General features: G+C 28.6%; 1 protein-coding gene across 1 annotated transcript; it reads right to left on the minus strand.

The window, feature by feature from the left end:
* Positions 1-6,609: 6,609 nt before the first annotated feature.
* On the minus strand, positions 6,610-9,689 carry LOC130943694 (annexin-like protein RJ4). Its single transcript, XM_057871693.1, has 6 exons — positions 9,520-9,689; positions 9,193-9,338; positions 8,764-8,979; positions 8,055-8,267; positions 7,566-7,655; positions 6,610-7,031 (listed from the first exon to the last, which is right to left on the minus strand). Exons 1-6 carry the CDS (start codon positions 9,590-9,592, stop codon positions 6,828-6,830), a joined length of 942 nt encoding a protein of 313 aa, XP_057727676.1. The 5' UTR covers positions 9,593-9,689; the 3' UTR covers positions 6,610-6,827.
* Positions 9,690-18,419: the final 8,730 nt, after the last annotated feature.

Genomic DNA, 18,419 nt, shown 5'->3' on the forward strand with positions numbered 1-18,419 from the left:
ATTTATATTTTAAATTTTAAATTAATAATTTTATTTATTTGTACTGAATTCTTAGCAATAGAAGCTTTTAAATAATACAGAATAATGAGAATATAGACCGTTTAAAGATATAAAGAGAGATGGGCGGTTTTAATTAGAGAATATTTTTTTGTCTCTTTTTAATTAGGAGAATATGAGAGTAGAGAATTCCTCTCTCGACGCTCCTTATACTTTTTTTTTAGAGTAAATACCCAATTTTGTTTTTGTTTATTTTTACGAAAGATAAAGTGATTTTTGTCTAAAAAAAGAATACTTCAATCTTTAACTTTTTTATTTTGGGGTAATATGATTTTTTTGTTAAAAAAATTATTTAAATAAAAATAAAAATTAATTTTGTGAAAATTTTATTTATATTTTATGGAGTTTTAAACTTCCACAAACTATTAATAAGTTTATTTTTAAAAAATTTCTTCATTAATAGTAGTTAAGTGAAAAAAAATTATCGATAAAAATGATGCCACAAAAAAAAGTAACTGTAGTACAAATACTTTTTAAAATAAAAAAATAACATCGAATAAGAAATACAAAAAAATAATTTTAATGTTGATAATATTAGTATTGGTGATGATGACGGTAGACGAGATAATGATGATGATAAAACAATAAAAATAATAGAAGTAGGAGTGATAATAATGAGGATAAAGAAAGTAGTGGTAGTAGTGATAGTAATTGATTATATTATTGAAAATAATTTTGTGAAGGTTTAAAACCCTACAAAATTAATTTTTATTATTATTTAAATAACTTTTTTAACATAGAGAGATCATATTATCCCAAAATAAAAAAACTAAAAAGGAATAACTTTGTCTTTCGTAAAAATAATAAAAAGTATTAATATTATCAGTAATCTAAACTTTTAGCATGTAATTATTACATAAAATGATTGGTAAAAGAGATTAAAATATATATGTTTGATCAATTAGTACTCAAAAAATTAATAGAATAGTGGAAAGAAAATTGAAACGATTACGTTATCTCCCATTATCCAAGTGAGAGATAACCGTTTAATTCTTTCTCTACTATTCCATCAATTTCTCTTAACAATTGATAAATAGTTATTTTTATTTTTCAAATTTAAATCAATCCAATTGAATCATAATTTAATTTAAAAATTTTTAAAATAGATATATTCAATCAAATTACTACTCAAAAAAAAAAGAGTAACTACAAAATTTTAGTTATTAAAAACTCATGTATGTGGTTTCAAATTTGCACGTGCCTTTTACTACATGTGTCATGTTTCCATTATAAATAAAAAAAACTCTCGTTCTTAACAAAACCTAATTTTTTTAAATAAATATTTTATTTTAAAATTTATTAAAAGATGTAATAAATTTAAACTAAAAAATTATCCGAATATATTTATTTTTTGATAAAACTAAAATATAAAAGCGGTTGAAAATAAGGAATATGACCACAATCTAATCAATTATGTGTTAAATAATTTGTTATTATTATATTAAATATTAATATAATAAAATTCTTGATTAAATTTAGAAGTTTATAATTATGATAGTGATCATAATATTGAGAGATGAATCTTTTATAATTTAATCTAAATTATTCTTGGTCATGGAATTATTAAAAAGGACATTAATAATCTGAAAAGATCAATATATATATATATATATATATATAATGGTCTTCATTGGATGAAGATTAATACATCTCATTTATTAAATTATATATATAGATGGTGCATATAGAGATATGACCATTGAACGGACTCACTTTGAGAATTCCTAATGGTTGTAATTACCGTATATTTGTCAATATGATATTCTTAAGATGAACATAGTAATAGAGTTTTCTTTGACCAGCGAATGTCAGAGTAATTAACAATGTATTTATTATACTTTGATTTCAGGCACCCAATACCCTAAGGTGCTTGTTGAATGCATATTGGGTATGATTTAAATACTTGTAGAATTAATGATTAGTCAATAAGGAATCCGTCAACTTTCGGTAAAGAGTTTGAACTCTATCATTATAATGACTGAGATGAATAAAACATTGGCCAAGAAAATTGAATGAATGAATAAATGAGTTTCTTAAGTCATTCACAGTTCATTATAATAACAGTAACAAGTTAGAGTTTGACAATTAAACTATACTCTAAGGGTTAAGCAAGAGCTGAAAAGATGGAAGAAATTCTACTTTGTTCCTCTCAGGTTCTTAGTAAAAATATATTACTTCATACTATCGGGTAGTTGAGGAGTGTTGCTAGACGCCAACCTTAATTAGTAAATTTAGTATGATTAATTTACTACCCGCTTTGTATTAAACCTATGGGGTCACACACTAACGAGTGTTCTAATATTTGCTGTAGAATTATTTAATTATTATTTTGATTTGATCAAATAAATAATTATATTAATTCAAATGGAATATTATTGTATTCTTTGCTAGCACCAAGAATATAATAATAATATGAAAATTGAGAATATTAAATGAGTTTTGAGAATAATTAGTTATTTTGTTTCTGAATTTGAATTATAAATTTGGATGAGATCTAAATCGATTATGTTTTAAATTGTTATGATATGATTCATAAAATTTGAAGGATTCAGATTTAAAGTTTCAAGATATGATTTAAATTTGAATTGAGAATCAAATTTAAAATCAATAACAAATCTCATATTATATATATGTACGTCAAGAGTACAGAAAAGTGACGAGAATAACAAGAGTTTTATTCATTTATCTCTGCACATATAAGTATATGTAAGCCTAATTCTTGGAGAAGAATTTTATGGTGTGCAAAAAGTTGCAAAGAGATTCTCATTTTTGATCAGATATCCATTGGTCAAAGAGTTGACAGCAAAGGTTGGTCTCGGTGTGGATACACATAACGCCTTCGTACTATTGAAGGAGAAAAAGATTTTTACTAGCGTACTCAAATATTTAGATCCGATCTACTATATATTTATTATTAGAATAAAGTTTAAACACAAAATAAATCTTTAGGATTACCTTCTTTTCTTCCGCTGCGTGTTATGAACACATGGTAATATTTCAAAAGCTATACTAATTTTAAAAATGATGGAGTATAAAAAACACATGGTTAAGTATAATAGCTGGCTAGCTAGAACAAGATTATCTTTTTGAGTATTAATTGATCAAATATATTCATTTTAAAAAATTTTAAATTAAATTATGATCCAATTGAATTGATTTAAATTTAAAAATAAAAATAACAGTTTGCCAATTATTGGAGAGATTGATAAGATAGTGGAGAGAGAATTGAAACGGGTATCTTTCACGTGGATAATGAGAGATAGCGTGAGAGATAACCGTTTCAATTCTCTTCCCACTATCCCATCAACCTTTTTGAGTACTAATTGATCAAACATATCTATTTTAATCTCTTCCACCAACCTTTTTATGTACTAATTGCATGCTAAAAGTTTGGATTATTGATAATATTAATATTTTTTATTATTTTCAATTTTTTTTAAAAAAATACAATGTAAACGAGGGAGGTCGGAAGGGTAGGATATAGGTTGCTGGCACCCATGGATAATGGAATTTTCCGATTTTGGCTATTTCGACTTCAAGGGGATGAACATGTGCGACTCATATTCGATATCAATGGGAGGATTATGGCGGATCAAGTGATGGAGCTTTTCGCCGAGGTTAGAGATGTTGGTCGTGGTGGTTATGTACACTCGACCTATATATAGGACGACCGACCTCTCGCACCACTACCCATTCATGTCGCCATTCTAGTGGATGAGGCGAAGGAGGGCGACGAGAAGCCAGACGAAGAATACGTGCCAGATAGTGCTGACATTAATTCTTTCGAAGGGGGCAATTTGGAGGAGTTTGTACCGAAGACGTCCGCCCAAACTGTGGTGCGCCATGTCTTGCCTCCACCTCACCCAATACCGGCGCTATCGGCAGTACCAAGTCACTATCATAGTCTGGATCTAGACGTCATACATGAGAGGACTCCATTTTCTGACACGGGTGAAGAGGATTATAACCTAGACGGTGGGGGTAGAGTTTCGGGTCAACCATAGATTCAAATGCCGAGATGCAATGCTGTAGGGTGTGAAGAATCAAACGTTATAAATAATGAAACAGCTAGGAAACGATTTGCTGCATGCTATCATAAAAAGAACCCACCGAACCGAACAACATTTACTTGGTGAATCAAAATTACAAAAGCCACCGAAACGAACAAATCTCAAAACTCTAGTTACACTATCCATTGAATTGAATGAAAATAACAACAAATTTAATTCCAAGGCCTAGTTATACTATAAAAATACATTCACAATAGTTTGATCTACTAAACGAAGCAAATCAATTCGGTAAACCTAAAATGCAACTAAGAGAAATGCGACATTGTAAAATTTTAAATGAACAGTAGTTTTCTCATACCTTTGGTAGTCTTTGTTGCAGTTTTTATTCGTTTCTGGTTGTTGCTTGCAAAATCTTCTCTCGATTTCTTTCCAGTAGTAGTCTCTGCAGAGAATGTGATTGAAGTTTGAGTGATGTTGAGAAAGATTCGAAGAGAATGAGTCGTTTCGTATATTGGTTTCGTGTTGAAGAAGATATAACGTTTTTTCATAATGAAGTGTGAATGAAAAAGGAAGAGTTTTGTTCGTCTCTGGCGCGTGTTTTCACTTGCCATTTAATGCGCCTGATTCTATTTGGATTTGGGCCAACTTGGTTATATGATTATATGGATGTGTAGCAGCCCTGTATAATTTTTAACATTTCAAAATATCTTTGACATTCTATTAATTAAAATTTGTGCTTCTATAGGAAGTAGTTATTTATGTCTCTTTACCTACATAAGATGTCATGCATTTTATTTTTCTTAATTTGTGGAGTAAATGGTTAAAATTAGTCTCTAAAAGATCATCTATTTTTTATTCTGTCACTTTTATTATTAATAGTGTCAGAGTTTGTTGATGCGGTACGTTACGCAACATTACAACACACACCTAATAGTCCTAATTGACTATTAACATGATTAGTTTATGAAATTAAATCAAATCAATCCAAATTAAGGAATTTTAATGTTTCAAATTTTTTCTCAATTAGATTTTGATTTAATCTAATTTCATAAGCTTATTATATTAATAATTGATTAAGACAGTGTTATCAGAACCGAACCGAATCGGCCGTATCTGGCCGGTTCGGTTAGTCGTTTGGACTGGATTCGCAATTAAACCGGTCAACGGTGGTCAAACCTGTTGAAAACCGGCCGGACCCGCGCGTCGCCGTACCATGGTAGAAGCTCCTGTCCAAATTACTCCAAAAATGAGGGAGGCAGAATTCGAACCCAGGGAAGCTAGCAAACACGCCCCTCATCCTATCACTGCGCCAGCATGCATCTCAGTATAATGGATGACAAAAATTAAATATATCATAAACTATAACTGAATTTTTATATTTTTTTATCCTTTTAAATATGGATTCACATAGTAACAACACATAGTATATAAATATATTAATATATTGATATTGATTATGTTATGTTTTATTTTTTTGTTCATTAAATTGAGAAAGTATTTTGTATTAGTGACTAATTTATTATCTCATTTTGCACCATAAATTATATATAAGAATTGATATTTTGATTGTTATTAATATATTTTTGAAAATATGTATTTAATTTTTAATTTTATTTCTATAATAGTATAATAAATATAAATTAATTAATAAATTATTGAAAATTAAAAATAATAGTTATTTTAATATAAAAAACAAAATAAAAATATCTATAATAGAGTAAAAATAATAAAACATTTATTGTTCTTATTCTATATTATTTTAAAATAGCTTGAAATTCTTAAAATGATAGTAAAAATATGTATTTTAAATTTTAATTTTAAATTTTTAACTATTTTTTATTTTTAATTATATAGGACCGAGTCAACCAGTTCAACCGTGACCCACCTGTTGAACCAGTGACTTAGTGACCCAGTAATCTGACTGGTTCGATCACCGGTTCGGTTTTGACAACTATGAATTAAGATCCCTAGCCGTGTGTTGATGTGCCACTTGACGTACTACATTAATAAATTTTGACACCATCAACAAAAAAAAGTAACAAAAAAACTAATATGGTTACTTTAAAATCTTTAAAAAATAAATTTGATAAAAAAAAATCCAGACATGAATTTAGAAAAGTGTGTTTTTCTTTTTTAGAACTTGATTCTTGTATTTTTTATTTTAAAAAGTTATATTTTCGTTACAATTTTTTTTATTTGTTTGTCATCCATAAACACATCATGGACTCTAAACTACAAGTTGAATGATTTAAATATTGGTATTTAAATTTTGAATTAAAATTTTGGTTCATTAAATTTCAATATATCATTATTATTGATCTTTATATGTAGCTATCAGCCCAAAAGAACTAGTCCTACAGGTACACAAAAAATTGAAGAGTTATAAGCGCAAATAGAAACATAACGCTTTTTAGCATGTTCATCACGCACGTAATTAAATTTATGTGTTAAAGTAATTTTTAAAATATTAGATTTTAAAATTAGTTATTTAATTTATGTAACAATACACAATTGCATATGAAAAAACTCTGACACTAGCATATATATATGAAAATAAAATTTATTATAATAATATCATATTCATAGTAAATATTAAAAGAAGAACATCCAAGTTCCAAAAGAAGACTGAAAATCAAAAACATACTCAACACTCAACAATGAAAACCAACACAAATTAAAAAGCCAATAGAACACTTGATGTCTTAGAAAAACTCATAATATATAATCCCAGTAACCAAATTCACAGAAAAAGCTATTTATTTATTCTTGTTTGCCCAAGAGAGTGAGGAGGAAGTGCTTGTAGTCCCCTGAGGTTTCCTTGGCCACAGCATGCTCAAGAAGAACACTGTTTCTTTTGTAATACACTTCTGAGATGATCTTCAAATCCTTCTCCGCCCTACTCACCACCACTCGAGTCAGTGCATCCTCGTCCGTTCCCACCTTCTTGATCGCGTTGCGCACCACCTTATACGATATCATCATAAGAGTTTGTTGTAAATATTATGGTTTAGGATTTAGGATTTATTGTTGCGCATCACTTTATACTTAAGAATCCAATACATTTTACAAACTAAGAGTGTATTTTGTATTAGTATTTTTTTATTTTTAGAATATTATGAAAAAATATAAAAAATAAAAAAATTTTACATAAAAATAAAAAAATACAAATACAAATCAAGTGCACTCTAACATTTAACCAACTAGTAGATAAAATACAAACACAAATGCTGAATAGGATTTTTTGATATTTTGTTTTTGGGTGCATCTTATATGCTATTGATGATTTAACTATCTTATAAGCACAAGGAACAAAATTCACCAAAAAGTAGGGTAGAAGAAATTATAAAGAAAAGGTGGGTTCCAAGAATATATACACAATTGTGCAAAAATTCAAGTACTGATTTTGTCGCATTGAAGACACCAATAAAATATTTCAATGACAAAAATAAAGAAATAAACGATATTGGGGTAAACTAGTAGGTAGAGAGTTGGTTTTACCTTCTCATAGTACTTAACATGATCATTGATGCAACGAATGGCAGTGTACAAAGCCTTCTGAAACTCATCGGAAGCTTCATCCAACAGTTTCTGCATCCAAAATTCCAAATATTTACAAATAATAAGTTAAAAACATCGGAATATCCCTTTTTTTTTCCAAAAAATAATATATTATAAAAAAATAAAAGCTTTCAAAAAAAATTATTCTGGTATTATTCATTAGATTATTCGAATAAATATTAAATATGATAAGACATATCGAATTAGTACTTAACCTACTATGTCAATATTTAATAGAATAAATTAACAAGAAGAATAAAAAATAATTAAACGTTCTAGATCAAAACAAGGGAATAAAAATAATAAGCATCTATCAAACTCAAAATTCATCTATTTTACAGCAAGCTAAAATCTTAAAAAAAAATATCAAAGAGAATAAATAAAAGTATAAACTATAGAGAACATAAGAGGGTTAAGATTTATGTATACCTTGGTGATGGAAGTGCCATGGGTCTCTCTGTAACGGTTGAAAGTAGCAATGAGTTGAGTCTTGCTCCTTGTGCTAAGGACTCTTATGGCTTCTTCTTGGCTACCTTTCTTCTCTTTCACAGCCTCATGAAGAATCTCAGCTTCAGATTGTGCCAATTTTGCATTGATCTCATCACCAATGTATCTGTATGCAGTCACTAGCCCCAACAAAAGCTGCACAAAATCATCCCCAATAAAAATTCACATATCATCAACAGTTTAGGAGTATTCATGGATCGGATCCGATCCGTATATTCACGGTGTTTATCTCAATTTGATCTGAAAATTGCGGATATGGATCCGCCGATCTGCACGTTAATAGGATCAAATTACAGATTTTGTATAGATATTCACATATCCGCAAAAATAAAAAAATAAAAAAATAAATATTCTTTTTATGTTTTATTTCAACTAATAATTATCATACATGTTGTATTATTTTAATTTATTATTTTAATTCATCCCTAAATATCATAACATATCATAAAATAAATGTTTTTTTCTCAATAAAATTTGAGATATTTTGATTTAGCTAAATATCTGTACGAACCAAAAATTAATCACTAAATGGTATGTACAAATTTGATAGCTGATTTTAGTATGATATAACATTATTATTTATTTATAAATTAACTATAAAATAATAAGATAAAATGAAAAAATGACTTGCCTGGCGAAGATGTCCGGAAGTATGCGCCGCAACATCTTCCTCCAAGGACCGCTTGTAGCGGTTGAGGTAAGCGCGCCTCACCGCTAAAAGCTCCTCAGGGGACAGAACACATGAAATTTCCACAATGATATGGTAGTTCATGCCATTCCTAATGGCTACATTAGCCAAAACAGCATCGCGATCCGCAGGTTCTAGAATCCACCGATAAACAGCTTTCTGTTTTTTCAGTACCAATAGTAAACAACAGAATTAGTCACGGTTTTCAATAATTTTCTTTTTCAATAGTTCAAACACTCACAAAGATTCAAAAAATTAAGTGTGATGATTCAAATACAAGACCACAAAAGACACAAAATATTACCAAGACTAAAAAAAATCAAGTAAAATTTGTCAAAATAACATTGATGATAGAATCATATAACATGGTACCTCAAAGTCTCCTCTGATCTCCGATTCGAGGCGCTTAACAAGATCTTCATGGAAGATCTCTTCATAAGCTCTTCTGATTTGCTGCCTCTGATGAACATTTCTATGACCCAATATTGCTATCACACTCCTTTCATCAGTACCCCATCCTACAATATAACTTAATTAATTCATTTCAAATTCCGGTCTAAATAGGACAATCAGATGACATAAACTATTCAATTCTCCAAAGTTTTAAAAGAAAATAATATAACAATAAAAAATGTACTAACAAGTTCAAAATAGAATCAATGCATATATAAGACTGAGAAACAAATGTAATTGTTCCACCTTGGAAAGCCTTGTTGAGAGATTCAGCATCTTCCTGGGGAGAGTGGTTGGGTGGAGCAATAAGGGTAGCCATGGTTTTTAATCAATGTATGTATAGTGTTTCTATGAACTATCACAGATGTTATGATGATGAAATTTTCGTTCAGAGATCATCTATTTATAATTCATAACGCCAATGCTTTGTACTTATCCTGTAATTTTTCTATTGGTAATTGGTAATTACCAATTAGAATATGGAATACAACTATTAAAAGTTTTTATTGAATAATAAATCAACCTTAAAATTAGTTATAGATATAAAATATATATTAAAAATAAATTAAATAATAATACATAGAATTTAAATATAATAATTTTTGGATTAATTGTCTTATTGAATAATGGAAAAATGAAATATGTCAATTTTTTTTTCTTTTTAAAATTGGATTTTGAAATCTATTTAATAAAAAATAGATTTTCAATTTAAAAAATAAAAATAAAATAAAATAATTTTTTTTCTAGATTTTAATAAAAAAAATAAACAGAGAGAGAAAGAGAGAGGGGGACGGGTAGAATTTATTATTACATTAATTTTCTTTCCTTTTCATTTTGAATTTTGACTCAACGGATACGAATTCTAAGCCAATTTTGGGTAATAATTAATAGCGGCATAGCCTGTACTCAACTACAAATGGTTTATTCAGATTGGAGATCATTCACAAATCACTGTATCACTGCCACATACATGGATTAGTGAACGGTAGATTGATTTCATTATAAATTAATACCTTGATGATGATGATGATGATGATAGATGCTGTGTACCCACTAAAATTTTCTTAGTTAAATATAAATATGAGTATATGTCTAAAGTATTAAAATAATATTTGAAAATTTATATTTAAAATTTTTTTAAAATATATAAATAATTTTTAAAAAATTTAAAAATATCGCAAAAAAAATAAAAAATATCATATTTTTATTAAAATAACTTTTGTATTTAACAAGTGATTTATACATTTAATCTAAAATATTTTCCAAAATATTTGAGTAATTATTAGCAAAAAAAAAGAAGGAAACACTTGGATGACTTTTTTTTCCCCATTTTTTTAAAGAATTTGTAGTCGTTTCCAGAAAAATTTGAAAAACATTTCTTTAGTGTAAAATTATTAAATTTTAAAAATAAAAATGTTTTATTTTTCTAATTTGATATCTCAAGCCTTTTTAAAAATATATTTCATGTCTTTTAATTTTTTTATGATTATTTTTTTTCATATTATTTTTATCAACGAGAGATAAATTTTGAATTCAATTTTAATCATTTATCCTAAAAATATAAAACTTTCAGTAATTAATGTTTTCAATTAAAAATAAAAGCTGCATATACAATTATATATAATTCTGTGCAGCTTTCTTTTCCATTGGTCTTTTTTTTAATTTATTAAAAAGTTGATGTATTTGGATACACTTTTGTCTAAATTCTAAATATATTAATTTTTTAGTAAATGAAAAGAATGAAATAAAACTAGAAAAGAAAGAGTTTACATTAAAAAAAAAAAAGGTTTTGATAATCTTTTCTCTTGTTCTCTTCTGCTCTTGAAACACACACACTATTTAGTATTAACTAACTAATAAAATTGTAGGAAAGTCCAACCTAGTGTAGAAATGATCATGCAAAATGATTAATGAAAAACGGAAAAATAAGTAGAAATTAGTCTCCGATCTTAACTAAAACGGTACAAAAATCATATCCTATTTATAACACAAATTTTATAATTTCAGAATATTTCCATAACTACTAGCTCGTAATAAAGTGTGAGACTACAGCCACATGTTGGATTAGGTACATTATTCTAATGTCAGAGTTTGTTCAACTAATTAATAATCATGTTACTGAAATTTCTGGAATCCTTGTAGGATATAATGTAAAATTGTAAATTGAAGCCTAAGGTGGGTGGTTACTTTTGTCTCCCCTTAATTTTATTATTAATAAATTTTTTTGACCAACCAATTTGGGTTAATTGAACAATAGTAGATTCTTAAATAATAAAGATATAATTTAAGATAAATAAATTAGTTATTAATCTGTCAAATTAAAATATATGATAAAAAAAAAACAGCTTTTCGATCAACTTGTAAGTTGTAAGCAAATAAATTAGAAAACTTATGAAATAGTTTAAAAAACTACATAATATCCATTGTTTATATTATTATTTCAGATCACTATAAATAGTTATGAATGATAAAGAAATTAAATTATCTGCATGAAATTTTGTGTTTTAATTTAATTTTCTAAAATTGTCATAGCTATAGAGATAATTATACAAAATTCTTCACCAAATTTGAGTTTTTGATCAAAAGTTGTTTAAAAGATATTTTATTGCTTGAAAAGATATAAAAGGAAAGATAAATATGGGCAGGATATGAAATTATTATATTAAGGAAACATATATATTTTGTTTTTTTTTTTTCTGGGATGAGTAATTGAAGAAACATAATCTACTATCTGAATGACATTTATATCAAGTAGGAGGTTCTCTATTTTGTAATTCAAATATCTTTCGCATAAAGTTATTTACACAAATAAGTTCGATTCATACAAGTCTCTTTAAATTAATTTATCTCATACGCTATTATTTAACTAATTTTTTAATCAACGCGTGAATATATAACTACATTTTTCGAAAGAATTTCATTTTTTTTCGAATTTTTCAACATTTTTTATCTACGTTTTTTTTTATTTTTGTGTTTCTCTTCATTCATTCTCTGTGTTTTTTTTCGTTTTTACATTTTTAAAATCAATCTCTAAAATAAGAACAGTTATTTAGTTATTAAAAATAATAAATTATTTAAATTCAAATTGTCAATTGAACATTTAAACCAAGTAAAGTAGATTATTATTTTAAATTTTAGCTGCAATGTTGGATGTGTAATGCTAGCTCTTTAGGATTTTCTCATTTTTAAAAATAAAAAAAAGTAGATAATGCATTTTTATGTTTGAAGTGATAACAAAAAAGAAAATTAATGTATTTTATAACGTATTTTCGTGTTATAACAAAATACGAAAATAATTCTTAATAAATACAGGATAAATGCCATTTTCTAACGTACCGAAGCTCTTCCCAATTCACGGAAAAGAAAATGGAAAAAAATACGTTATGACAACTTATGATAAATATATAGTAGTGGTAACAATTTATGAGAATCCAACGCGTTTGCACCACTATCGTTTTTGAAACGTTTTCAATTTATCCAAACATGCGTTACTGAAGTTATTTAAGATCAAACCAAGCTATATGAATAAACAGTTATTTTTTGAATAGGAGATGTTACAATATACACCACTTGGTCTTAAATCATACAATTTTGCTATGTTACTAATAGTATTTTTATCAACTTCTGCAACTCTTGTTTATTATGATGTTTAATGGAAATGTTTTTTGTGAATGTGTCTAATAAAAATATTTTTTTATAGTTGTGTCTAATGGAAGTGTCTTTATATATTTTTTGGATATGTCTCCTTATACATGTGTTTAAAATATAATAATTAATTATTGTTGACAATAAGTTAACAGATAATATATTGGTATATCTTATACTTTTCCTAAATCATATTGCATGCAAAAAATGCGTTAGAAAGCGTGTAGCATCATCACGGATGGCTAACCAACTTCGTTGGTCCATTGGTTTGTTCATTAATTTGTTTGAGTAAGTGTTGAAAATTGGAATTCCACCTTATACATGTAACAACTTATCGAGATACGTAAAAAAAAAAAATCATGGATGGCTTGCTTGTGTCCCTTTAATATCTTTATGAAGTAGTATATATAGATATATAAAATGGCAAAAAACTCGAGGAATCCTAATATATTTTATAACGATAAAGATTTTGTGCATAAAGTACGTAAATAAGTCACATGGGAATGCATCTAGATTAAGGAACGAAATGCTTGTGAAAAGTTCATGCAGAGTAAAAGGGTTTCAACTTCTTTCATACTTGATGGAACTTGTTGTATTGTAGTGTGAAGAATGTGAGTGCATATTATGAGTGCTGTAGTGAAGTGTAAAGAATGTGAGTAAAGTGCTGGCTGGATTATATTATGCTACAGACTTACATAAACTAAACCAAAGAATGTTTTAATTTTGAACACACGTTTCAGTTTGTCAATAAATAATATATTTTTTTCCACGCACTTTTCTCTTTACTGAAAATATTACAATGTATGAATCGCTTGGCTGGAAAGTGGTTTTATTTAATTTCACAAACCCAAAAAAATGTTTAAATATTATTTAATGACAGTTACGCTGATATCCTTTGGAAGTTAGAAGGTAAATTTCTTTTCTTATATATTATTGCATAATAAACCTAATTGTATATGTATTTTTTTTGGCGATTAATTGTATATATATTTAACCTATGAACTAAATCTCTTCACATATTTTGATTTAAATATTTATTTTATTTTAGAATTAAACTTTAAATAATTAATTTACCGCATCATTTTCGTTCGATAAGACTAAAACTTGTGTAATTTTTGTTAGGATTTGGTTGAATTAGTCTCACATTGCTTAGGATAGCAAATGGAGTGGGTGGGTTAGGCTATAAATATGAGACTAAGTTCTCCATATTTTTTTCACCAGTCAGAAACACTTAAAGCTTGTATCTGACTTTTATTTTCCTCTATATTCTTTGATTAGAGAGTGTTGTGATGTGTAGTTAAATATTTGCTTTGAGAGTGTGGGTGTACTGGGGTACCGGTGTTAGAGAGAAAGAAGTCTATGTGTTATAATAATTTTCATATAGTGATATTCTCTGGTTGTCATTTGACAACAGCCGTGGTGTTTTCTCCAGTAATTGGAGTTTTCACGTTAAATTATTGTGTTGTGATTGTGTCTATTTTATTTCTCTGTGAAATGTATTTTCTCAAGGGGGAATGGTGTATTATTCCCAACATGTGGTATCAGAGCTTCGGTTCGGTGGGATTTATTCTTAGTATGCTCTGTGGTTGCAGCCTAGTCTGACCTTCCACATCAGAAAAGAATTTTGTCTTGTGGCTTGAGGTTGATCTTTAGTTGCTGTTGTTGTTGCTGGAAGGCAGTGTGACACTGTGAGAGTGCTGTTTGGAAAGGTTCTGGCTAAGGAAAGACCTGGTATTTAAGTGTGTCCATTGTGACCCACCTCTCTTTCTTGGGCACCCTTCCTAGTGCACGGTCTACAGTTGAGTTATACTATTCCATTATACGTTTGCAACAATGTCAGGATATTCAAGTGCTGTGAAGCTTGAAATAGAGAAATTTGATGGAAGAATCAATTTTGGCTTGTGGCAAATACAAGTCAAGGATGTGTTGATACAATCAGGTTTGCACAAGGCGTTGAAGGAGAATATCTCTGGTATGAAAGATGATGTTCTCTAGAAGACAAGAAGTATCCTCATGGTATTGCCGCACTGCAGGATAAGTTGTGGCAATCGGGTCCACAATTACACACGGGCATTGGTTGGCGTTGAGATGCAAGGTGTGTGGCGAAGTTATGTCGATGGCTGAAGAACTTCTAGGAAAAGCCAATTTGGAAGTTGCACCATGCATTTTCAGCAAGGTTTCGATCTGTACCAAGAAAAAATGCTTGGAGTGGTCTAATTCCAAGTGAGTATACTTTCATGGTGGAGTATGATAGTTCTCTAAACTATGATTGTCGGTATAGACAATGGCAGCAAAGAATTGTCGGTGTTGACAATAGAAGCTGAAGATGTGTGGCTATTTCAATCAAGGTGGAGATTGTTAGGATTTGGTTGAATTAGTCCCACATTGCTTAGGATAGCAAATGGAGTGGGTGGCCTAAGCTATAAATATGAGGCTAAGTTCTCCATATTTTTTGCACCAGTCAGAAACACTTAAAGCTTGTATCTGACTTTTCTTTTCCTCTATATTCTTTGATTAGAGAGTGTTGTGAGGTGTAGTTAAATATTTGCTTTGAGAGTGTGGGTGTACTGGGTTGCTGGTGTTAGAGAGAAAGAAGTCTATGTGTTGTAACAATTTTCATATAGTGATATTCTCTGGTTGTCATTTGACAACGGCCGTGGTTTTTTCTCCAGTAATTGGAGTTTCCACGTTAAATTCTTGTGTTGTGATTGTGTCTATTTTATTTCTCTGTGAAAGGTATTTTCTCAAGGGAGAATGGTGTATTATTCCCAACAATTTTAGAGTATACTTAATGCATGTTCCAAAAGTTTATTTTTATTCAAACTGTAATTATTTGTTGAATTTGTTAAACGGTGACGTCTCTGGTGGTTAATGTGGCTAAAGGCGACTCTCCAATAAAATTCTTACCATGATAATTTTAGAGAGCAAAACCAATAACATTAACTATATCAAGGATGATAAATTTTTAATGAAGGCTAGGTAAATATTTTGTGTATGTAATAGAAATTAATTAAGAAGCTAATCATGAATGTTGGAATATTCAGGCCCCAAAGTACGTCTGAAACTAACAGAACCTCTATTCTTGACCAAACTCGACAGAAACTGCAAGATGACACATTTCCTTTCCTTCTCTATGGTCGCTGCTATGCTACGAAGAAGACCACTTCTCGAGCGCCTTCGCTTCCAGCGTCTTCCGCTATTGCCATCAGCAGTTGGTATCCACTGTTTGCCAATCGGTTGTGAGACAAGACGTTTTGAAGAGGACTTGACAACATTGCTGTTTGTTGAGATTCTTTTCTGGATGCAATTTCGAATACATCGTCACTGTTGATTACTGAAAGGCTGAAAGCCTGGTAACCATGGTCGCTATTGCTTAATATTAATGTTTGGATTAGTTTCTTGCTGGAAATTGTTGATGATGATTTTGTCCCTGATTACAGTTTTTTTTTGTATGAATTTAAATGCAATTCATTTTTAAAACTCAGACTGATTTATTGAAATTTTTTTGGACAACTATTTTCTTCTTTGTGTGGGTTTTGGTCCATATTAAATTCTTGTTTTATTTTTATTTGTTATCTTATCTTTTTCTTCTAGAAAGAAAATTTGTAAGATTTATCTTTTTCTAAATTAGTTATATTTATCTTTTTCTAACGGAATCATCTAAAGATTCTAGTTATTTTAGCTTATTTTGAAATTCAAAATCAGTTTAGTAATTAGTATAAATAGGTAGCATTGTTCTTCCGTAATTCAATAACAACACAACATTAAAAATCCTTAATTTTTTCTTTTTTTATTCTCTCACAGTTTTATTATGGTATCAGAACTATGGTATATTCCTTGAGGAGGATATATAACCTATCATCTTTTCTGTGAGAAATTACCATGCTTTTTTTTTCATCCCTCCTACAATGAATAATTAATCTTTCAATTTAGTTCAAGATCCAACTAATCCCTATTACATCCATCCAAGTAAAAATTCTATCTCAATCTTGGTTATTCCTGTTCTAACAGAAAATAATTACCATTCATGGAATAGATCATTCACTATAGTCATAATTTTCAAAAATAAATATGAATTAGGGTTAGGGTAATAGGGGTGACTGCAGTGTGTGTGAGATAATGGGTGAGGCGAGTGTGTGTGTGTTAGAGTCAATGATAAAGAAATAAAAGATAAATAAGAAGAAAAGGATTTAAACTGAATAAAAAAATACATTGAAATTGAAATAGAAATAAAAATGATAGATTAACATTGAGTACAAAGAGAATCACTCTACTTCTACCTAATTTTTTGACGCAACAAGAAAGAGACTCCTCAACCTAACTTGTCAACACCATAGTTTGGTAATTGATTCGAAGGAACTCCTGAATCTTCTATCCAATTTCCCGGTGCAACAACAGAGGGAATTCTCAACCTCAATTGTCCACATCATGATTTCATCACGAAACCAAAAGGGGTTTTCAAACCTCTAAATCATTCTGTCTTGCGACTACCCCAGTTTATGAGGTATTTATAACATCTTATTAGGTTAAAATATAGAAAACTTTTAGTCCACAAACATAAGGCCCAATCTAGTAATTAAATAAATAAAATCAAAATACACCAAATTAAATTAAAATATTCTAAAAATATAAACTATCTTCTAAATAACACTTGAACTCTTCGTATCAGGAACATTTGAAGCACGTATTATTATCCTCCTCTTAAAAAAATATTCGTCTTCGAATCTTGTAGGTGAAAAAATAATATATGAAAAGGACAATAATTACAAGGAAGATAATTTCTTTTTTTATATTTTTTTCTTTTTTTCTTTTTTTTTTTTGCATTGTATGTTTTTTTATTTTTTTTAAACAATAAAATCAACAATAATGACAAAACAATAATGAAATGCAAACAAAAACAAGAACACAAGAACTAAAAAAAAGATGCGAGACTCTTTTTTTATGATAAAAGAAGAACAAATATAGATTAATAAGAATTAATCTAATACCTAAGCTCTAATATCAAATGATAAAGAAATAAATGATAAATAAGAAGATAAGGATTTAAACTGAATAAAAAAATATACATTGAAATTGAAATTGAAATAAAAAGGATAGATTGAAATTGAGTGCAAGGAGAATCACTCTATTTCTACCCAATTTCTTGATACAACAAGAAAAAGACTCATCAACCTAACTTATCAATGCCATTGTTTGGGAATTGATTCGAAGGGACTCCTCAACCTTCTACCCAATTCCCCGATGCAACAAGAGAGGGACTCCTCAATCTCAATTGTCCACACCATAGTTTCATCACGAAATCAAAAGAGGTTTTCAAACCTCTAAATCATTTTATATTACGACTACCCTAGTTTATGAGGTATTTATAACCTTTTATTAGGTTAAAATATAGAAAACCCTTAACCCACAAACATAAGGTTCAATCTAGTAATTAAATAAATAAAATCAAAATACATCAAATTAAATTAAAACATTATAAAAATATAAATTAATATCTTCTA

Source organism: Arachis stenosperma, chromosome 8 (genome assembly GCF_014773155.1).
Source record: "Arachis stenosperma cultivar V10309 chromosome 8, arast.V10309.gnm1.PFL2, whole genome shotgun sequence".
Taxonomy (NCBI): Eukaryota; Viridiplantae; Streptophyta; class Magnoliopsida; order Fabales; family Fabaceae; genus Arachis; species Arachis stenosperma.